The sequence below is a fragment of the Berghia stephanieae genome, chromosome 1 (genome assembly GCF_034508935.2).
Source record: "Berghia stephanieae isolate SIO BIC M18660-M18661 chromosome 1, UCSD_Bste_1.3, whole genome shotgun sequence".
Taxonomy (NCBI): domain Eukaryota; kingdom Metazoa; phylum Mollusca; class Gastropoda; order Nudibranchia; family Aeolidiidae; genus Berghia; species Berghia stephanieae.
This window is the reverse complement of record NC_088360.1, coordinates 104,122,088-104,146,087: the sequence shown is the minus strand read 5'-3', so window position 1 is coordinate 104,146,087 and position 24,000 is coordinate 104,122,088. Positions and strand designations below refer to the sequence as shown.

The 24,000-nt window shown below is 36.1% G+C and overlaps 1 protein-coding gene across 3 annotated transcripts in view; it reads right to left on the bottom strand.

Moving 5' to 3' along the window:
- Window positions 1-24,000, bottom strand: part of LOC144962635 (protein EFR3 homolog A-like) — a 66,826-nt gene that overhangs the window by 13,174 nt on the left and 29,652 nt on the right. For 2 of the 3 annotated variants that reach the window (XM_078895737.1, XM_078895738.1), the window contains 9 exons: window positions 22,800-22,935; window positions 22,037-22,165; window positions 20,154-20,250; window positions 19,006-19,054; window positions 17,738-17,910; window positions 15,405-15,480; window positions 15,069-15,230; window positions 13,986-14,114; window positions 13,206-13,282 (listed from right to left, as the gene is read on the bottom strand). In XM_078895737.1, coding sequence (XP_078751863.1) covers window positions 13,206-13,282; window positions 13,986-14,114; window positions 15,069-15,230; window positions 15,405-15,480; window positions 17,738-17,910; window positions 19,006-19,054; window positions 20,154-20,250; window positions 22,037-22,165; window positions 22,800-22,935 — 1,028 coding nt within the window. Of the gene's footprint in view, window positions 1-5,780; window positions 5,808-13,205; window positions 13,283-13,985; window positions 14,115-15,068; window positions 15,231-15,404; window positions 15,481-17,737; window positions 17,911-19,005; window positions 19,055-20,153; window positions 20,251-22,036; window positions 22,166-22,799; window positions 22,936-24,000 lie in introns of all 3 variants that reach the window. The other variant, XM_078895736.1, reaches the window with a different exon arrangement.

Here is a 24,000-nt window from a genome sequence, read left to right as displayed (position 1 = left end):
AACCAATAGGGACAGACAGTGTCATGTCACACCTGCGTCGCAACGGCCCTTCTGGTTCCACATTCAACAGAAAGAATCAAGCTGTGGTCTTTGCTGTTGAGCACAGTTGCTTTTAAAAAAATCAAATTAATTAAATTCTTTTTTCTTTGCTAAAATAGTTCAATGTTTTGCACCTAATTGCCGACGTCGCGTGGAGAGGGAGACTTGGTTGTTGTTGGTTTTACCGATTCCCCAGTGAGAACCACTTTTGGTTGCTGTGAGCGTTGATAAGAGGAAGTGATGTCACGACTTTTGAACCCTATTGGCAAATCTCTGAGGTCCATCAAACCTACAATCTTTTAAAATATTCTGGTATTTTTGAGACCAGCTATATCTTATCTAAAAATTGGGCAGTGCAATCCAGTGGTTAGAAAGACAAAGATGTCTTAACAATTCATTGACATGCAGAATGTTAAAGCTAACACCAATCTCAATCCACTGGCAATAAAGAGAACATCTCTCAACCCATTGGCAATAAAGAGAACATCTCTCAACCCACTGACAATAAAGAGAAAACGGTAAGGGCTGCCTGAAGCCGGTGATCGTAAAATACTAACGAAAGAGTGAAAATGGAAAGGCTTCGTATGGGAACAAAACAGACAATGGACGTTTCGGGTACAAACCCTTCGTCAGCACAACAATACACAAATAAACGTGGAAAACAAATAAAATATAATGGAAAATAACTTGTGTCGTCTGTACTCAATGGTGGTTGCAGTATGAATGAAATGTTAGCGTGGCGTGGGTAGAGGATAGTGTGCCCCAGGGGGTGATCTAATTGATAAGCAGAGGTCAGCGTCAGGGAACAGAACTTTCCAGACTATAATGGAAGATAAAAGACATATTGGTAGTAGTAGTAGTAGTAGTAGTAGTAGTAGTAGTAGTAGTAGTAGTAGTAGTAGTAGTAGTAGTAGTTGTAGTAGTAGTAGTTGTAGTAGTAGTAGTAGTAGTAGTAGTAGTAGTAGTAGTAGTAGTAGTAGTAGTAGTAGTAGTAGAACGCTGTAGTGGAACAGTAGGGGGGGGGGGGTTTGGAGGGGGCGAGGTGAAAGGGTCACGGCGGAGGTGGGGGGGGGGGGGGGTTTGTTGGATGAGCGAAGGTCGAATCTTCGCGAAGGAACGATGCGATAGTAAAGTGGAATACACCAATAAATAGATAGATGGATAGGCAGATAGATAGGTAGATGGTCAGAAAAGAGGGGAGAGAAGGAGAGAGAGAGAGAGAGAGAGAGAGAGAGAGAGAGAGAGAGAGAGAGAGAGAGAGAGAGAGAGAAGAGAGAGAGAGAGAAATTAATAAAAGAAAAAAATTTAAAATAAAAATTAAAAAAAAAAAAAATTATTAAAAAAAAAAAAAAAAAAAAAAAAAAAAAAAAAAAAAAAAAAAAAAAAAAAAAAAAAAAAAGGGGGGGGGGGGGGGGGGGGGGAGGGGGGGGGGGGGGGGTTGGTTTGAGGCGGACCGGTAGAGAGGGGGAATCAGAGAGAGAGAGAGAGGGGGGAGGGAGAGAAAGAGGGAGGGGGGGACAAAGAAAGAAAGAAAGAAAGAAGAGAGAGAGAGAGAGAGAGAGAGAGAGAGAGAGAGAGAGAGAGAGAGAGAGAGAGAGAGAGAGAGAGAGAGAGAGAGAGAGAGAGAGAGAGAGAAAGGGTGGAGGGGAGGTGAGAGAGGGCGAGTAAACAGCCGAGTGATAGCTGGGTCTATATGTATATTAATGGATGAAAAAGTGGATGATTGGACACAATGAGAGAGAGCTAGGAAGGTAGATGACTATGAATCGGTGGATAATCAGTAGATAGATTGCTAGCTAGCTAGCTAGATAGATAGATAGATAGATAGATAGATAGATAGATAGATAGATAGATAGATAGGTAGGTAGGTAGAGTTGTACTTTTAGTAGTATGAACAGTAGTAGTAGTAGTCGTAGTAGTAGTAGTGGTAGTAGTAGTAGTAGTAGTAGTAGTAGTAGTAGTAGTAGTAGTAGTAGTGGTAGTAGTAGTAGTAGTAGTAGTAGTAGTAGTAGTAGTAGTAGTAGTAGTAGTAGTAGTAGTAGTAGCAGTAGTAGTAGTAGTAGTAGTAGTAGCAGTAGTAGTAATAGTAGTAGTAGTAGTAGTAGTAGTAGTAGTAGTAGTAGTAGTAGTAGAAGTAGTAGTAGTAGTAGTAGTAGTAGTAGTAGTAGTAGTAGTAGAAGTAGTAGAAGTAGTAGTAGTAGCAGCAGCAGTAGCTGTAGTGGCAGAAGTGAGAGCAGCAGTGGTGATGAATATGGGTGACGTTGACATCTAGTGGTGGTCAATCCTGGTGTTGAGTCCGCGTGGAGTCAGCGTTCCCAACAACTTGATCAGGTGAGTTTCCCTACGTCGACGGGCGGAAGTGTCCGAATGGCAAAAACTGAGCACACACACACGCACACACTGTACATCGCAGTGGTCTGGCAGATTGAAGTGTCTGGCCACTGCTGTGTCTGCACAGTTCGATATGTCACGCAAGTGCTGCACGAATCTGTCACCCAGCCTCTTTCCGGTCTCACCAACGTAAGCAATCCCACACAGGGAGCACGTAATCGCATAGACTAGATTACGGTCAGTGCAAGTAAACGGCCGCCTGATGTCCCAAATCTTGTCTGGAAAGCTGACTCTGTCATACTCCCACAGGTGCCCACAAGTCTTGCATCGGGTCGCATACACGATCTGGCTTTAGGTCCATCCCTAGGTATGGGTTCCAGGCGGCTTCTGACAAGGAGATCCCTCAGGTTACGATCCCGTCGATATGCTACCAACGGGGGTTCTGAGAAAACTCTGTGGGTGTCTTCGCCCGCCTGGAGGATCCCATAGTTCTGCAATAGGATGTTCCTCACTTGATCGGCATGGGGGTGATGCGTGAGGACTAAAATGGGACGCTGTGTCTCCTGCTTCCTGGCATTGCGAGGCCTCATTGCTGCTTCTCTCGACACGAGGCTGGCTTTCCGGACAGCCTTAAGCAAAACCCTTTCGGGATATTCCCGTGCCCTAAAAAAATCGAGCATGCGATCACGTTGAAGCGCAAATTCATCATCTTCCAGACAGAGTCTCCGTAAGCGGAGTATCTGACTGAATGGGATGGAGTCTTTGCACTTCACCGGATGGGATGACCGATAGAGCAGGTAGCTGTGACTGTCCGTTTCCTTGTAGTGTACAGTGGTCCGTACAGTGTGTGCGTGTGTGTGTGCTCAGTTTTTGCCATTCGGACACTTCCGCCCGTCGACGTAGGGAAACTCACCTGATCAAGTTGTTGGGAACGCTGACTCCACGCGGACTCAACACCAGGATTGACCACCACTAGATGTCAACGTCACCCATATTCATCACCACTGCTGCTCTCACTTCTGCCACTACAGCTACTGCTGCTGCTACTACTACTACTTCTACTACTTCTACTACTACTACTACTACTACTACTACTACTACTACTACTTCTACTACTACTACTACTACTACTACTACTACTACTACTACTACTACTATTACTACTACTGCTACTACTACTACTACTACTACTACTGCTACTACTACTACTACTACTACTACTACTACTACTACTACTACTACTACTACTACTACTACTACTACTACTACTACCACTACTACTACTACTACTACTACTACTACTACTACTACTACTACTACTACTACTACTACTACCACTACTACTACTACGACTACTACTACTACTGTTCATACTACTAAAAGTACAACTCTACCTACCTACCTATCTATCTATCTATCTATCTATCTATCTATCTATCTATCTATCTATCTATCTATCTATCTAGCTAGCTAGCTAGCTAGCAATCTATCTACTGATTATCCACCGATTCATAGTCATCTACCTTCCTAGCTCTCTCTCATTGTGTCCAATCATCCACTTTTTCATCCATTAATATACATATAGACCCAGCTATCACTCGGCTGTTTACTCGCCCTCTCTCACCTCCCCTCCACCCTTCTCTCTCTCTCTCTCTCTCTCTCTCTCTCTCTCTCTCTCTCTCTCTCTCTCTCTCTCTCTCTCTCTCTCTCTCTCTCTTTCTTTCTTTCTTTCTTTCCTTTGTCCCCCCCTCCCTCTTTCTCCCTCCCCCCCTCTCTCTCTCTCTCTGATTCCCCCTCTCTACCGGTCCGCCTCAAACCAACCCCCCCCCCCCCCCCCCCGTCCCCCCCCCCCCCTTTTTTTTTTTTTTTTTTTTTTTAATAATTTTTTTTTTTAAATTTTTATTTTAAATTTTTTTCTTTTATTAATTTCTCTCTCTCTCTCTCTCTCTCTCTCTCTCTCTCTCTCTCTCTCTCTCTCTCTCTCCCTTCTCTCCCCTCTTTTCTGACCATCTACCTATCTATCTGCCTATCCATCTATCTATTTATTGGTGTATTCCACTTTACTATCGCATCGTTCCTTCGCGAAGATTCGACCTTCGCTCATCCAACAAACCCCCCCCCCCCCACACCTCCGCCGTGACCCTTTCACCTCGCCCCCTCCAAACACCCCCCCCCCCCCCCTACTGTTCCACTACAGCGTTCTACTACTACTACTACTACTACTACTACTACTACTACTACTACTACTACTACTACTACTACAACTACTACAACTACTACTACTACTACTACTACTACTACTACTACTACTACTACTACTACTACTACTACCAATATGTCTTTTATCTTCCATTATAGTCTGGAAAGTTCTGTTCCCTGACGCTGACCTCTGCTTATCAATTAGATCACCCCCCTGGGGCACACTATCCTCTACCCACGCCACGCTAACATTTCATTCATACTGCAACCACCATTGAGTACAGACGACACAAGTTATTTTCCATTATATTTTATTTGTTTTCCACGTTTATTTGTGTATTGTTGTGCTGACGAAGGGTTTGTACCCGAAACGTCCATTGTCTGTTTTGTTCCCATACGAAGCCTTTCCATTTTCACTCTTTCGTTAGTATTTGACAATAAAGAGAACATCCTTCAATCCCCGCCAAATATTAAAGTTTTTAAAGAAAATGATGTTATTTAAAAGCAAATTTCATGTCTTAATGACATTTTTGCATGTAGCAAGCAAATTTTTTTTTAAACGTTTGTTTATTTGTTTTTTTTTAAACACATCAACTTCTATGTCATATTAATCACTCAATTTGTAAACTGCTGATACTACACAAGAAGCAATCACTGGTTCTTTGTAAGATCAGAAACGTCTTTTTAAATCGATCTTTTAATTCCTTTCCTAAACGAAACTAAAACAAATGATGGGGAAAAAAAAGTTGACTAATTTGAAATTGAAATAACTAGAAATCAGGGTTGCCGATTCAGGAGGAAAAAAACACTTTACTGAATTTTTATACAAACACATCTGACCTCCATCTGAACACTGAACTCCAGTAAAAGACATTACATTCTTGCTTTTTTCCCTTCGCCAAGCGATTGGGAAATATACAGAGGTTAAAACAAACAAACAACTGGATTCCGTAAATATACGGAAAAATCGGCAACCTTGATAAATGATAAACGCTGAACACACATAACATATCCAGATGAACATGAATAAATTGACTATAACAAGTTATATACAAGTAAATTGTTAGGATCTAATGTTATTCTGTCGAGAGTGTGAACAAAAAATATAAAGAATGGTTACAAAGCGATTCTAAACTAAGCAGATTGAAGTTATGAGATCAAAAAAGGGTTTGGTATAAATAATATTATTATGAGTATCCAACTTTACTTACAGATCTGATTTCTCTAAATCTGACAGGCTGAAGAAATCAAAGAGCAATATAAGGGATTGGTACAACCAAGATATAGAACGTCAAAAATACCAGTCAGATTATGTAAGTACTTCATCAAGAAATGACTAGGAAATCAGTCAATTATCATTAATCATGGTTTTTTGTATAAGGTGTCGGATTTAAACACACACTTTAATTATTCAAAGTATGTTCAATATATCCTGTAATAATGATAATAATGATAATAATAATAATAATAATAATAATAATAATAAAATAATAATAATAATAATAATAATAATTTTTTAAATAAAAATAATAATAATAAAGATAATAATAGCATATAATAATAATAATAATAATAATAATATAATAATAATAATAATAATAATAAAATAATAATAATAATAAAATAATAATATATATAATAATAATAATAATATATAATAATAATAATAATAATAATAATAATAATAATAATAATAATAATAATAATAATAATAATAATAATAAATAATAATAAATATGAAAAAGACCGGGAAAAGAAAATAATAATACCCAATTAATACTAATACACACTCAAATAGATACACAAACACACACAAAGACACATGACTTACACACACATATACTCAAACACACACACACACACACACACACACACACAAACACACACACATAAACAATAACTGAAGAATATATTTTTCGAAAACTTGGAAGTTTTGATGTAGTTTTCACCATTTTAAATCATTGTGTAGTTTGGTTTGAAAACAGCGAGTTGCCGAGGGAATTGTTGTCTGTTGATACATTTTTTTTTAAAATCATCCCATCGCCAAAAGCCTATCATTTCTATTTATTTTTCCCCCCGTTGTCTTGTTCTTATGGTGGAAGTGAATTGTAAACTAATCTGTAGTGAAATGGGGCGAGGACAATGCAATACTGCAAAGCTGCCAACTTGAAATGTCAAAAATTCGTAGTTTCCAAGGGAAAAAAACAAAAAATTCACTTTAAATAGTTTTAAAATAAACAATTTGCTCTCAGAATTATATCCAAAAATGCTCCAAAGTCCTGAATATAGGTTCTAAGAAGTTAAACTTTCCTTCTCAACAAGATTTATTGAGTCAAAGAGACCTATGCAGCTCTGTAGCTGAAGCCAAAAATTCGTATTTCTACGAATTTTTCGTAGTACTAGGCAGGTCTGATATTGCATCCCATACATAAAGATTCATATGAGCTCAGCTGGACATTCAACCGGGGATGGACATTTTGAACAAAAGCAAAGATGGGTGGTTTTTTAAAATTATCCAGCAATTCATGTGTAGCTTCAATATCACTTTCCACCCTATAATTTTTAAAAAGAATGCTACACAGGCAAATGCTGCATTTGTAGGCATGGGGTTCGTGCAGAAGCTAATGCGTTTCTACTTTCTGGACAAACATACGTGTTACTACAGCTTACATATAAAACTGTTGAGTAAATCATCAACAGTATATCAATTGGTGCATTAGATCAGGTAAACGAATTTTAAAGATCTGAACAGGTGTGTATGAAAGGTTCCAGACACAGCTAGAAAGAAAAATACAAGAAGAAAAAAAACAATCCCCCCCAAAAATCAGTCGATCTTGACAGGGGATCGAACCTCAGACCTTCTGATCACCAGTATTCGGACGGTCTGAGGTTCGATCCCCAGTCTCGGTCGACTGATTTTTTTTGGATGTTTTTTTTTCTTGTATTATTCTTTCTTGCTTTGTCTGGCACCTTTCATACACAATAATAATTCATAGCTTTAAAAAATAATAATTTAAAAACCCTTTAAAATGAGATTGAAATCTTTCCAATTGTAAAAAATTCTGCCATTATAAATCTGATTCTAACTTCAATGCCTCAGTCCTCTAACTTTGTTATTGTTCTCAGAATGAAAATCATAGAACGTGATAAGAAATGTCAGGAATGGAGTCAAATTCAAGCCCGCTTGGTAAGGGTTAAATAAATAATCTCCATAATGCAAAGATGACGGGGAATTTCATTCAGTCAACAACAAAAAAAAAACAAAAAAAAAAAACGAACCAGATTTATCTTCTTAAGAGACAAACCAAAAAAAAAACAAAAACAACCCAACAAACAAGAAGTCAAACCATACTATGTCTTTTAGTTTCAGAAACAATGAAGGGAGATAGAGATAGAGTATATTGTGTCAATATACATATTTTCAAATAAAATACATATCATAAAAAATCACGCAAACAATTTTGAGGGAGATCATTCAGTGTCTCTCATGCCTCAATAAAAAAACAATTTTTAAGGGGGGAGGGTAAAACAAAATCTTTAGCAAAAGTCAAAAACATGTTACGGAGTTTCAACATCATTTTAAACTTGAACAGAAAAAAAAAGGAGGGGGAAGGGGGGATAAAACAAAATCTTTAGCTAAAGTTCAAAAAATGTTACAGAGTTTCAACATTATTTTAAACTTGCAGAGAAAAAAAAAAAGGAAAAAAGTGTTGCTTTGTTATATAAAAACAGTGTTTATTTACCCTGAGCCCAAGCTGTGAGAAAACCTCTTGCTATAACGACTGGTTGTTTTAGATGAGATAGCAAGTGTATTTAATAGTTTATGTTTAACATCGAAGAGTAGTTAAATAAATACCTTATCCAAATTCATTTTATATAAATAAAATGAATAACAATGTGAAATTGAATGCAAGCTTCAATTTAATATACGAAAACAGATAAAATGGACGTTTCAGGTTTCCCCTTTATCAACAAAACAGGATGAATGAAACACGACAGACGAATGAGATATCATCTCTTACATTCAATTTCACATTGTTATTTATTTCTTCGAGCTTCGAGCAGCAACATTTACATTATAAATAAATGAAAAAACAATACTTGAAAGAGGAGAAAATCAAATTTTCCATGTGAAATAGGGAACACAGTTAACCATTGAAGAGTAGGTACCTATACTATAACTCAAAAAAAAAATTTTTAAAAAATGAATAAATAAACAAATAAAAAAAAAGTGACACCGACATTTTCCATAAAGTGAAGGAATGAAGGAGATCTATGCTGAAGACAAATTCGGTTGAAAAGCTGAGGAGTCTAAGGTTTAAAGCATAAAGAAATTGTCAAGGAAGGCATTTAGCAACATAAGATTCTGCGATGTGTATGCCATATTACAGAATACACATAGATTTTTACCCTTAAACAAAACAAAAACAAAAAAAGTAAAAGAAAAAGAAAAAGAAACAATTCTGGTTTCAAATTAATAAAAGCTTCTTCAAGCTGTTACTTTGACTTACAAGCAATAAGACACACAACCAACTTCTACTAATTCAGTTAAAAAATGTTAAAAAATAAATTAAAGTAATCCTTTAGAGGCAAAACGGTCTTTTTTTCCAATTAAGTTATTTTTCTGGTCATGAGTGAGGACCTGACCGTTTTCATAGAAACATCTCATCGTGTAATGAAATGGCCATGTCACGTCTGATATTAGCGTCGATTGGAATTATGCCTGCAAAGGACTAATCTAAAAATCACAATTTCATAAAAAGTAATATACAAAAATGAATATAATAGCTTCTAAAAGAACAAAATACCAAACATGGAATGTTTCGGGCTCAAAATCCTTCTTCAACCAATAAAAAAAAAAAAATACATCACTGAAAATCCAAAAAAGACGGCAGAGAAATAAAAGTTATGATTACTGTAAATATCTAATCAAGGCTAGAATTTTATAATGGATCCCATCTTCGTGAATATCGGCCATAGATAATTTTTCAGTCAGATGGCATTCCTCTACCTTAGAGACCACAGCGTACACAACGACAACAGTTTAGTTGAGACGGGATCCCGTTCCTGACACCTGCTGACCCGGTCACGGTGAGCGGTCAATCACCGAGAGGAATTTACCTAACGGGGATTGCCGTTTCACTCAATTTAACAATGTTTTGTTTTATTGTCTGTTAGACACCCATATTGAATGAGTTGAAATATCACTACTTGGTATAAAAGTTTATATTTTCTACTTTTACTGTGTGTTTTTTATTTTTTCATAGTATTACTAGATTTCTCAATATAAGTTATCAATGAACGGTAACAAATTACACAAAAAATATAGCGGGTGCAACATTTAAAAAATTAGAGAAAAAAAAACGTTGCTATGGATTTGTCTGAATTTTATGTATTATAAAGAGAAGATGTAAATACTTCTCCTCACAAAAAACGTATTTTTCCTCAACACAAATATATCCGCTACGAGCATTCAAACTCGTCAGTGTAGTTTGGGGCTGGTCTTTAACTGAATTGCGTTGATGACAAATCGCATTTTATTCATATCATTGATAATGCCGGATGCTCTTTTTTTTTTCCAATTTTGCTGTTGTTTGGTGACAGGTCTCTGTGCCTTGTTCTCCAAGAAGTCTAAGTCCAAACTTATATTGAGTGATGTGTGGTATGCACTGGTACTCAAGGAGGTGTTGTTTTGGGATTATTTTGTTTGGAAAATATTTTCTGTATGTATCCGTGTAATGTTTTATTGCACTTTGAATATATTGGATCGTGTCTGCTTTGATCGATTTTGTGTGTGAAATAAAGTTGTGCACATGACTATAGGCCTTGTTTATATTGTCGAAAATTAATCCAATACTGCAAGCGTCGTCAATGATGAGTGGGTCGTGGGTGCAGTTCTTTGTTTGTTGGATAATTGTAAGTGTAGACTTTTTCTTGTTAGTATTTGTGGCAGTGGTTGCCAATGAATGATCTGCTGTGGTAAGCCTGTTGTGTAATGCGGTATTCTGTCCAATTCAGAGGCAATAAGACCATCCCTGAGGGTGAGTGGCTCGTGCATGAGATTTGAAAGTCTCTCCTGCGTTTTGGAGTTTGTTGTTATATTCTACTCTGTCGATATCAAACATGCAAGTGCAACCCGTTTCAAGGTTGATTTATTTATTATTAGCGTCTTGGCAATGAGAAAATACAAAGAAGCTAATGAGTCGTGTGTTCAATGTGCTTTATAATGTGTACTTTTTACACATAAATTATGAGTGTGCTCCTTGCTTGTCCAATGCCGTGTCAGTCCCATAGACTACTAAAAGAATGTTATTAGAATAATTTGAACATTTAAATGGTTTCTTGCGGGCACGTTTCTATTTCTGTGTTAAACAAAGCATACCACGACATGTCCTACATAATGAATTCACTGCTTGGTTATGACTTGCAATTGTGTGGTCCATGCTGTAAGAGAAAATTCAAAATTGACTGAGCGATGTAAGCAATGATATAGTGAATTAATGAATAAAATGAGTTTTAAAACACTCTGTATTACTTCTCATATCCATGCATACATAACAGCGTACATAAAATTTGGAAAAAGAAAAACCAAATACTTCACCCAATTTGGTGAAAGAAAGGGGGGGGGGGGGGGGGCAGGAAAATTCTAACAAGCAGTTGAGCTAAGTTGAGGCCCAACACACAATGTCATTTAAAATTAAACATTAGCAAGATAATTCAAATTATGCAATTTAAAAATCAAATTAACTCATCATTGAAAAAAATAAAAAATAAAAATACAATTAACAATAAAACCGCAGCGAAATATTACGTTTCAATAACAAGGCTAAAGAGGTAATATCATTATTACCTGACCTACCGCGGAAAAATAATCATTACAAAATAATGAAAACTGAAAAGTAAATGAAACTTACCTCATTTCGTAGTAAAACTTGTGCCTTGTGAATCACACCAAAAAAAATTTGAAGTTTATAGCAACGTTTTTTTAGAATCCTGAGGTAATTACAAGTAATTTTATTTAAATGTTATAGAAAAATATGTGAATTTGAATCACGGCTTGTGGAATAAGTACTGGAGATATTGAAATAAAAATTGGACCGATGGAAAGAGGAGGTCTGCGAGAATTCTTTGCATTTGGGTGGAATTGCATCGTCACGAAGATCGTGAGGTTAATTGGTACGGAAATCATCCATTGGTATCACCCAATGCACGTCAAATCTACGTTCTGGGAATTGATATCGGCTGACCGCTGTTGACCCCGGTTACCTGTCGGGTGAGGTTACGTCGGCGCTCGGAACAGCGGGAAACTAAACGGTCAGATTTATAGTGCAGATTAGACGCCGTGAGACAGACAGTTTGCAAATGTCTAAACAACACGTTTTCCAATGGGGCTACATTGACATTGTTGATTTAGCTTCTATACAAGATTTTGACAAGCATACTATGAAAAAAGAGCTGTTATTGAATCTATCACGCCACAAATACTACAAAAAAACACATGGAAAGAACTCGAAAATATGTTTTATTTGCTTTTAGGTAGCCATGGCAACCATGCCGAAGCGCAATGAGAAAAAGATAATAACAGTCCACTCCGGATAATCGCAACACCTTGGGATCAGCGAAAATGTTGCAATTTACTGAAGTTGAGTTTCCTGTCCACTACTGCAACATGTTACACATATATGGTAGACTCAAACCACTTGTTGTAAGCATAGTTCTTAGTCCACCACAGACTGGGCAATTTGATTGAAACAAAAAACATCCCTTGATGCAAGTCGACATCTTATTCAGATTGGATTAACTTTCACTCGTTTTTTCTCAATATTTGTAAGAGTCAAAGAGATTAGCCGTGATGAAAGACAATAAGCTCTCACCAAACCCGTTGGTCACAATACACAGTTGTCAATCCCAGAACAAAGGATATCACTCAGTCTCTCTTCACAACTGGCATTGGCTACCTGTTATCAAGACTCCTATTTAATAGTCACAGATGAGATCATAAACCCATACTTCAAAGTCCCACCCTCTTTTGTCTCTAATAGAGTGGTGACACACTACTGTAGCATTAAACCCCACTCACTCTCGATTCTTCAACCTGTCATGGTTTCACTCATGATGAAATTTAATCATGGGATTTTGTTTCGAAAATTTGTTGCAATTAATCTAGGGTTTGTTGCAATCAACCAATGACTTTTATATGTAATTAATTCTGTTTCTTGGAAAATGTTGCAATTAACCAAAAGTTGCAATTAACCCAGTTGCGATTATCCGGCTTGGACTGTAGTAAACAACATGTAAAGGATTTGTGTATTCATAAGTCAATGTTTAAAGTACATTGGCTGTAACGTTTCAACTTGATGGACACCCTGTATTTCTCTGCCATCTATCTAATTTTTAAGAGATGTATTTATATATTCATTTTCCTTTTATTGGCTGAAGAAGGATTTTGAGCTTGAAACGATTTGTGTTTGGTATTTTGTTCTTTTTTTTAAAAAACCTGTTATATTCATTTTTGTTTATTACTTTTTACACTGCGTACATTCTAGCAGCTCAGTATCACGTTCACACAAACACTATTTGGATGAGACTAAAGTGTGTCATAAGATAATGCGACAAACAGAGGACGTCTTTCTCACCTTTGCGGACGATTGGTTCTGTTAAATGCAAAGTTGGGTAAAAGATAGGGGGCCTCTGCTTCTCTTGCTTCCAATACCTACAGCCAGGAAATATTTTAAAATGATTTAAAATTATTATTACTTATTCCTCGTCACATAGAAGTATAGGAAGGAAATTGGACGAAAAAAAAACACACACAAAAAAACATAAATAAAACAAAACAAAACAATACAAAAAACAAAAGCAAAAAAAGAAGAAAAAAAGCAAAAGAACAAACCAAAACAAAGCAATGCAACTAGGAACAATTAAAGGGAGAAGTTTGGGGGGGACAAAGAATGACATATACCATAAAAAATATAAATAAATAAATAAATAAATAAATAAATAAATAAATAAATAAATAAATAAATAAATATAGAAAGAAAGAAAGAAAGAAAGAAAGAAAGAAGTTTAGAAAAAAAAATTAATATATATATAAATAAACTGTATACATCTATAAAGAAATTGGTTTTACAAATGTGAATTACAAAAATGAATAAATAATCGTTATAAAAAGTATTGACATATTTTATGAAGCATATAGTAAATAAAATAAAAATAAAAGTCTTTATCGGAGGATGGCTGGTAAACTGATGAAAAATGGTCATAAAAAAAAAAAATCTCCACTTCACCCGGTATCGATCTCGGCCCCTTTGGATATGAAGTGAGTGCTCTACCAACTGAGCCCCGAATAAATATAGGCATGAGTATGAGCTATCAATTTTTAAGTGAGAAGGGGTAGGAGAAGAGGAGAGACTCACCCACTGGACTGCATGGTAGAGGGTTCCAACCTGGGTCATCTGACTCAGTAGATTGAGGAAGGCAGCCACTAGTCCATGGATAGCACACAGATGGGTTGTGGGAAGGTTGTTGCTTGTCAACGCCATTTGCTGAAACACACAAGAAATATATATATATATATATTATAAAAACAAAATCATGAAATAATAGTGCTCAACTTTATGATTAAAGGAGCTATATAAAATATTTCAAGTATAATAATGATTAACTTCTACAATATTGTTACGAGCATTCGAGCAATGCTCAAAATTATATTGTAGAAGTTGATCATAATTATACTTGTAAAATTATACAATTTTTTTCAGACACAACACTGTTAAAGGCCAGGTACTCATTTTACATCTGAGTACAGTGAGAAAACTTGAGTAAAGGCCTTTTCCAATGACTCAACCCAGCAGGACACAGTAACTTTTGATACGCAGACGAGTGTCATAAAGAAAAAATTGTAAGCAATGGCTGGTTTCAAATGTTTTTATCTTTTCTCTATTTTTTTTTTTTTTTTTTGTAAACTAATCATTTAATGAAGACAAAGTATGTATAAGTGACATTTTGGGAAAGCACACCTTCCAAATTATGTCAATTAATTATTATAACACAAAAGCTAGTAATGGAGGTCTTTTTAAAAAAAATCTAAGCTAGTAATTCGTAAAATGCGACGTGCACTTATTTGCAGGTCTGATAACCCATTTCCTTATGGGCTCATTGTTGAAATGGAAATCTCAAAAAATGACGCAAAATATTGCCCATTAAGACAATGGTAAACTAGGCCCATAAGTCGGTTCGGATGTCAGACCTGCATATATGTACATATTGGTAAAATATAAAACAAACAAACTCCAATCAAGTCATAGTCTCCATATTTTAAAACAGTTACTATTTGTCACAGTTTTAACACATATTCATGTGGATGGGACACATTTACACTTTTCATAATTATCATTTTTTTTTTTTTCAACCATTTGATAAAACATGGATTTTGCCTGAGTCTGTTTTACATCATATTTCCTAGCTAAGTACTCCCATTACAGTTTCATGACACCTACCTGAATATCGAGGGCCAATCGAATGAGTTCAATGATGACCTCGTCCTGACCTACTTCAAGGCACAGCAATCCCAGGGTGCAATACAACGCCTCAAAGTTGTCTGCCCTATTGGAAGGCAGCTGCAGGTTTTCAATGATGTGCCAGTACAACTGCATTCCACTCTAATGGGAAAGAAGAAGTAAACGAATTTCCCTTTTTTGGATGAATAAAGTACATTATTATTATTATCATTATTATTATCATTATCATTATTATTATTATTACTATCAATATTATCATTATTATTATTATTATTATTTTTATTATTAATATTTGTATTATTATTAATATCTCACCTTCTTCATGAACAAAAGGTCCTGTCTAGAGTTTATTTTTACTGTCAACTTAAGACTGGCTACACTCTTTGGTAAGCTGCGAAAAAGAGAAAATTAAATTCTTTGAAATTTGTTTTGCTTTGTTTTTAAGGTTTTTTTTCGGACTAGCAACACATTAAAGCCATATCAGCACCAGTAAAAAGGAAGAAAATGGAATAGTAAAAAGTTCTAGAATTACAATTAAAGCACCCAAGAAAAGGTAAGACAAAGGAGAATTGGTTCAAATAGGGAACAGATGTAGATAGTGTTCTCTTGAGAATACTATCAAAGTACTTAGTTTGAGATACTTAAAAGTCTCATCTATCCACATCCACAGGTGCCCACTAAGAGGAATACACTCAAATGTTTACAAATCATATATAATACGTAAACAAAACATAATACAGTGCATAACAGAGAGATGATTTACAAAGAAAAAAATATCATCTACCAAAACTAACTATACATATGACTGTTTCCCTCTCCACCAGGGTATCCAGCCAGGAACAGGACAAAATCAAGTAATCTCATTCCAAGACAAAGACAGAAAGCATGTTGGAAAACAGATATAGGAGGATAGAAGACACAGTATGTACCTCCCTGCCCACTATGGGAGGTCAGGAACCCCATCCAGAATTCTTTGAAATTCATCTCAAAACAAAACATCTTGAAAGACACACTTGTATAAAAAATTTTAAACAAGCTTTGTGTGTGTGTGTGTGTGTGTGTGTGTGTGTGCCTTTTTTTTGTTTTGTTGGTTTATATGTGCGTGTTTGAACACGTTTTTGTGTTGGTGCATGTGTGCCGGTATGAGTAGAAACTGATAAAGTCGATGGCTGAAAAAAGACAGACAGAGTCAAGTATCCCCTCCCCCCTCCTTTCCCCTTATGGTTATTTTGCTATAACGATAACTCTCTTTAACATGTATACTTATACAAATATCTTATAACTAGTTGTAAAACCACCTTGAGGCTGGAGCAAAAGGCACTGAATAAGTTCCCTACCTATAAAATCTGAGCTTTTATATACCACAATATCCACTAAACGAGCTCAAAGCACTTTACAAAGGGTCCCTGATGCAGAACAACACATGACACCTGTTAGGCAATATTACAAATTTTTTTTTCCGACAGAGACAATGCTGTTAACAGCCAGGTACTCATTTTACAACTGAGTATGGTGAGAGAATGTGAATAGAGAGCCTTTTCCAAGGACTCAATTATACGCCGAGTGAGGCTCGAACCCAGGACCTTCTGATCCGAAAGCGAGTGTCATACCCCAAGACCACATAGCTGCACCTTTACCACGACTACTAGCATTAAGGAATTATCATCCACTACAATAAGCCATTGGCTTCTTACGTTCTTAAACATTTTGTCAAATCAAATTTTTTAACAGCTAAGTTTTAGAGAGATAAACATAATTTTCAATCGGTGAAGAAATGTATAATTATCATTACAAAAGAGGCCAAAAATGACAGGCACAATCCAAAACAATCGACTTGAGAAGATTACTTATTAGTCTCAGTCTGTAGAGCACTCGCTTAACATGCAAAGGGGTCGAGGTCAAACCGGGTGCAGTCGAGATTTTTTCTGACCTCCCTTGTCAGCCCAGCAGTGATTGGGTAGCTGGGTCTCTTATGTTTTTTTTGTTTTTAAGGGTTTTACGGCGCTTGCAACACATTTAGGTTATATCAGCGCCAGTAAAAAGGAAGAAAATGGGATAGTAAAAAGTTCTAGAATTACAATTAAAGCACCCAAGAAAAAGTAAGACAAAGGGGAATTGAGAACAAATAGGGATCAGATGTAGATTCCAAGAGCATACCACCAATGTACTTAGTTTGAAATCACCTACAAGTCTCATCCAGACACAAGCACAAAATCCAACAAAGAGGAACACACTCAAATGCTTACATTATACATTCAAAATAAAAATAATAATACATAACAGAGAGATGATTTACAAGGAAAAAAATATCATCTCCCAAAACAATAACTATGCATTTGACTGTTTCCCTCCCAGCTAGGATTCCGGCCAGTGCCAGGACAAAACCAAGTAATCTCATTCCGAGACAAAGACAGAAAACATGTTGGATAACAGATATAAGGGGATAGAAGACACAGTATGGACCTCGCTGCCCGCTAAGGTCAGGATCCCCACCCAGGCTGGGTCTCTTAGATCTCGTGGAAAGTACTTCATGATAGACTAGCATCCTATCTAAAGGATAACAAGCAATCGCTATTGACGGTTTCATGTTATAGAAACTGGGATAAATTCTGGCTCCAATGGCCTAAGGCTTCGGAAGGACTACTTACACAATGTTCCTGAGTTTAGATGCGTTTCCGTGCCTGTCTAACAGGGTGTGTAAGATTTCCTGTACGATAATTCTCATGCCTGGATCTTCTGTGATGGAGATACGAAGTAAGGGGTGCAGGAAGTCTGGTGGAAAAGCCTGTGACATGGACACTGTCTTGTACTTGGTGGCAACCTGATCGAATTGGAAGATGAGAAGAAAATTAATTGAGCTTTTATGTACTAAACGTGCTCAGAGCGCTTTACAAGGGCTCCCTGGCCAACAGCAACACTTAACATGTAGGGACATGGCGCCTGTTTGGCGATATTATAATTTTTTCGGACAGAGACAACGCTGTTAACCGCCAGGTACTCATTTCACACCTGAGTACAGTGAGAGAAAGTGAGTAAAAAGTCTTTTCCAAGGACTCAACTATGCATAGAATTTAGAATTTCTTCGTCATCACATATGACAAAATGGTCAAACTGATTTACCTCGCATTTCATGTGAATGGAAAAAGTTGCTGCTCGAAGCTTGAAGAAGTAAATAACAATGTGAAATTGAATTTAAGCTTCAATTTAATACACAAAAACAGATAACACTACAGACTGAACAACGCCACTATCACATTATTTCATTCGTCTGTAGTGTTTCATTCATCCTGTTTGGTTGATAAAGGGGAAACCCGAAACGTCCACATTATCGGATTTCGTATATTAAATTGAAGCTTTCGTTCAATTTCACATTGTTATTTATTTCATATAAATGGAAAATCAAACAAATGTGTTTGATTTTAAATCTTGGTGAACTCAAGAGAGTTGAAATAGCAGTGTCAATAATCAGTGACTATGGATGGTTTTCTAGCAACCAAAAGAAAAAAAAAAACAAAAAAAAACAGAAAAAGAAAAGAAAAGAAAAAGAAATCAAAGAAATAAAGAATCACAAGAAAAAAAATAAATTTATATACAAATAGTGTAAACCGAGCATTATTGACTTTTCACTGGAGAAGCGTGGCTCAGTGGTATGGTCTTTGCTTTATACCCAAAAAGTATCGTGTTCAAATACCTGCTTGAGCAAGTCACCTCGCCCTACATTGCGACTGATGCCTGGATTATTCCAGTATTCCCTTGGAATAGATCCTATGAGATGACTAAAGGAAATTTATCATTTTCTTCTTTTTTTTTTCTTAAAATTTTATTCATTTGGTGACTGTATCTATAATCAAAATTAAATAAATACGCAAAAATATTTAAAATGAGAATATTTAAAATGTAATAAACTCAAACTCACCTTAAGTAGAGTTCTCAAGAGATTCAGAGACAGCTGTTTGTCCAGTTTTCTGTATTTTTTGTTGTTGTTGAAAAAAGCATTAAAACAGTGTTTAATTGTGATTTATGTGCTGTATCATACCATTGACAACTGGCTATGTGGACTAGTGGTATAACAATCACCATCGGATTGGAAGGTGTTAGGTTTGAGTCCCAAACAGCCCATTGTTGAATCCTTAGAAAAGGCTCTTTACTCACAATATTATCTCATTGTATGACTCAGGTGCAAAATGAGTACCTGGCTGTTAACAGCAATGTGTCTGTCCGAAAAATGTAATATCGCATAACAGGCGTTATGTCTCGTCTTACATGTTAAGTGTCGCTGTAGCCTAGGGACCCCTTGTAAAGAAGTTTGAGCATGTTAAGTGAATATTGCACTAAATAAAAGCTCAATTTTTTTTGGAGTTTTTTTCTTTTTCACCATTCAAGGATGGTGAGAGTTTTAATCTATCATTGAGGAGAAGAACAAAATGAATCTTCCTTAAGAACAGTCATTGTATTTTATCAAGAGGGGAAAAATATATCAATTTTGACAGAGCTAAAAATAACGATGAAAACATTAATAATATTAATACTACTACTACTACTACTACTACTACTACTACTACTACTACTACTACTACTACTACTACTACTACTACTACTACTACTACTACTACTAATAATAATAATAATAATAATAATAATAATAATAACAACAATAATAATAATATAATAATCATCACCACATCATCATCATCATCATTACAATAATAAAATAATTAATAAAAATAATTTTAAATAATTTTTTTCTTTTAAAAAGTAAATGGCATTTTCATCTCGCGTTTCATCTGAATAAAATTTGAAATGTATAAGTCACATAGAGCATGATCAAACATAAAAATCACCAAAATACAAAACATCACTCACACACACACACACAAAACAATGTACACATATACACACTCACACAAACGACGTACACATACACAAACACACACACACACACACAAAACGATGTAAACATACACACAGATACACAAAACGATGTACACACAAACACGCACACACAAAACGACGCAGACACACACACAAAAAACGATGCACACACACACACACTCACAAACTTACCCAATATCTTCTTCATTGGCAAACTGTGGGAATTTTCCCATAATGAACATCATAATCTCAATTTTTTGGTAGTCTGGCAAGTTGTTGGCGAACTCACCTGAAAAGAAAATGGAACTGCTTTGTTGAACAATACATGTTACCAGGACCTTCCAGATCCAAAAGTGAGTGTCATACCAAAAGACCTTATAGCCGCACAACTAATAATTTTAACTTTTGCTTTTGTTTTTAAGGTGTTTTACAGCGCTTACGACACATTTAGGTCATTTCAGCGCCAGTAAAATGGAAGAAAATAAGATAGTCAAAAAATTCTAGATTTACAATTAAGGCACAAAAGAAAAAGTAAGACAAAGGGGAATGCTTTAAACAGGAAACAGATGAAGATTCCAAGAGCATTGGTCTTAATTTAAAATCACCTAAAAATCTCATCCAGACACAAGCACAGGATCCCACTGAGTGGTTTACAAACCAATAATATACTTTCAAAACAAAAAATGCAACAGTTCATAACAGAGAGATGATTTACAAGTAGAAAATAATCATCTCCCAAAACTAATGCTACAGATTTGACCCGCTCTCTCAGCCAACGACAATACCGAGTAATCCCGTTCCAAGACAAAGACAGAAAACAAACTCAGAAAGCAAATATAGGGGGATAGATCGAAGACACAACACGTGACCTCCTGCCCACCAAGGGAGGTCAGAAATGTTAACATTCAATGATCACAAAATTTCAAATGAACATGTATCACCCACCGCCTCAAAACGGTATTATGTCGGGATGATGACATATACTAAAAATTGAACCCAAGGCCAAACAAATCAAGCTTGGATTTCGTTGATATGTATTTTTCACGAGGATGAATGTCGTATTTAAGAGTGATGAAAACAAAATTTCATATTTTTTATTGCTGTAACTTTATATTTGACTTGTTTTAGCAGTAGGTTCTCCCAGACATAACACAATTTTGTACAACTGGTCAAATTTTAATACATCTTTAACAGATGAAGACCACAGGGGAATAAGAGCACATGTCACAAAATCAAATTTCATGAATTATGTCCCTTAGTATATCTTTCATTTGTCAAAGTTTAAGATGAAAGTAAAATTTTACACAAAAAGGGCACATTATCATGATAAAGAGTGGAGGGGGAAAAAACAACCCCAAATCAATTTTTTTTTTAATTGAGCTTTTATATAACGCAATATCCACTAAATGTGCTCAAAGTACTTTAGAAAGGGTCCCTGACCTACAGCAACGCGTAACATGTAGGACGAAACATGAAGCCTGTTAGGCGTTATTACATTTTTTTTTTCTGACAGAGATAACGCCTGTTAATGGCCAGGTACTCATTTTTACAGTTGAGTACAGTAAAAGAATGTGAGTAAAGAGCCTCTTTCAAGGACTCAACTATTTGCCGAGTGAGAGGCTCGAACACAGGACCTTATGATCCGGAAGCGAGTGTCATACCCTAGACCACATAGCCGCACAATACAGAGTAAAAGACTTCCAAAATTAAAAATTCTGTTTTCTTAAATCAGAGTCAGTGTGACATGTGTCATTTTCTCCCCTGGATTAGTCCTATAGAGTTATTAGAGGCCCACAGAGTCGGAGCTTTTCCCTGTTTCTATATAGCGTAAAATGGACAACAGCAATGCTTGTTATCCTTTGGATAGGACACAAGTCTATCACAAAGTTAATTCTATCAGATCTTACAGACTCAGCTACCCATCACTGCTGAGCGGAGACAGGGGGGAAGGGGTTGGGAAAAAAAAGGCTCAACTGGAACCCGGGGATCAATGGTCAGGTGATGAGGTGATGGAATGAAAGATGGAAGGGGTGAGAATAATAATGCAAGCAAAATGCTATTTGATCACAGCCTACCTATTGTATTTACAACAGCCTCTTCAAACTTCACCTCTTCCCCTCTCTGCCTCTCATCCACACTCTTCTGTTCGATGGAGATCTTGAGGTGCCTCACCAAATTATTGAACACTTCAAGAACGGAAGGACCTGTGTGTTAGTGGGCAAATAAAAAAGTCAAACTAAATAATTAAGAGGAAATAAAACAAATATTAATATTAATTCAACATGATTTTCGCTTTTTTCTTTCTTTGTTTTTTTTTTTTCTAATAACAATTACATAATCTAACATTAAATATTTGTTCCAACTGTGGGAATTGTATGTGTGTGTGGTATAATACATAATGTATTCATAATTATAAAGAGAGAGAAAGCAAGCGATATATTTATATAGATAGATAGAGTCATATTGATGGATAGATAGATAGAGATATATATAGATAGATGGATGGATGGATGGATGGATGGATGGATGGATGGATGGACTGATAGATAGTAGATAGATTGACAGACAGACAGACAGACAGACAGACAGATAGATAGATAGATAGATAGATAGATAGATAGATAGATAGATAGATAGATAGATAGATAGACAGACAGACAGACAGACAGATAGACAGACAGACAGATAGATAGATAGATAGATAGATAGATAGATAGATAGATAGATAGACAGACAGATAGATAGATATATAGATAGATAGATATACAGATCGACAGATAGATAAATAGATAAATAGCAGACACATAGATAGAACTAAATAAGGAGGAAATGTCAAACCGATAGAGTTTCCAGCCGAGATGAGGACAGCTTCATACAACACCGACACTATACACGTCTTGATACGAGGGTCACTCTTGACGTGCTTGTCTACATGACTGAGTAGGAGCTGGACAACCAGGTAGCCGTACTGACTCTGACGAGGTAGATAGATGGATGGATGGATAGATTGATAATAGATGGATGGATGGATGGGTGGATAGATGGATGGATGGATGGATGGGTTGATAATAGATGAAGGGATGGATGGATGGATGGATGGAGGGGTGGATAGATAGATGGATGGATGGATGGATGGATGGAGGGGTGGATAGATAGATAGATGGATGAATGGATGGATGGATAGATGGATTGATGGATGGAATGATAGATAGGTGGATGGATGGAATGATAGATAGATAGAAGGATAGATGGATGGATGGATGGATAGATGGATTGATAGATATATGGATGGATGGATTGATAGATAGATGGATGGATGGAATGATAGATAGATAAATGGATAGATGGATGGATGGAGTCATTTTCATCATCATTATCAATAACTTCATCATCGTCGTCATCATCAAGAACAATACTACATCTAATCATTTTCATCATCATCACCACCACCACTACCACCACGACCAGCATTATCATCAATAACTTTATCTTAGTTATCATTATCAAGAACAATACTACATATAATCATTTTCACCACCACCACCACCACCATCATCATCATCATCAATATCAGCAGCAGCATTAACATCATCATCACCGACACCACCACCACCACCCCCACCACCATTATCATAAGGTAGTAAGAAAAGATAAATAATCCCCGATGACATTTTATAACACAATCAAGGATAAGAGATTTACACTCGCCACTTCCCCCCCCCCTTCCCCCCCCCCCCCCGCACACACACACAACATGTTCTCCCCCCCCCCCCTACTCCCACTTTCCCCCCAAACCCAAACGTAGTGTGGACTGACTATGGACTATGGAGCGGTCGTATTGATTTATTGTCATGACTCACGTTTGCACTCTCGCGACACACGACACTCTATATAAAAAAAATAAAAAACTTTTAAAAAAATAAAGAAGTGAAATGAAAATAATAATAATAATAATAATAATAATAATAATAATAATAATAATAATAATAATAATAATAATAATAATAATAATGATGATGATGATGATGATGATGATGAT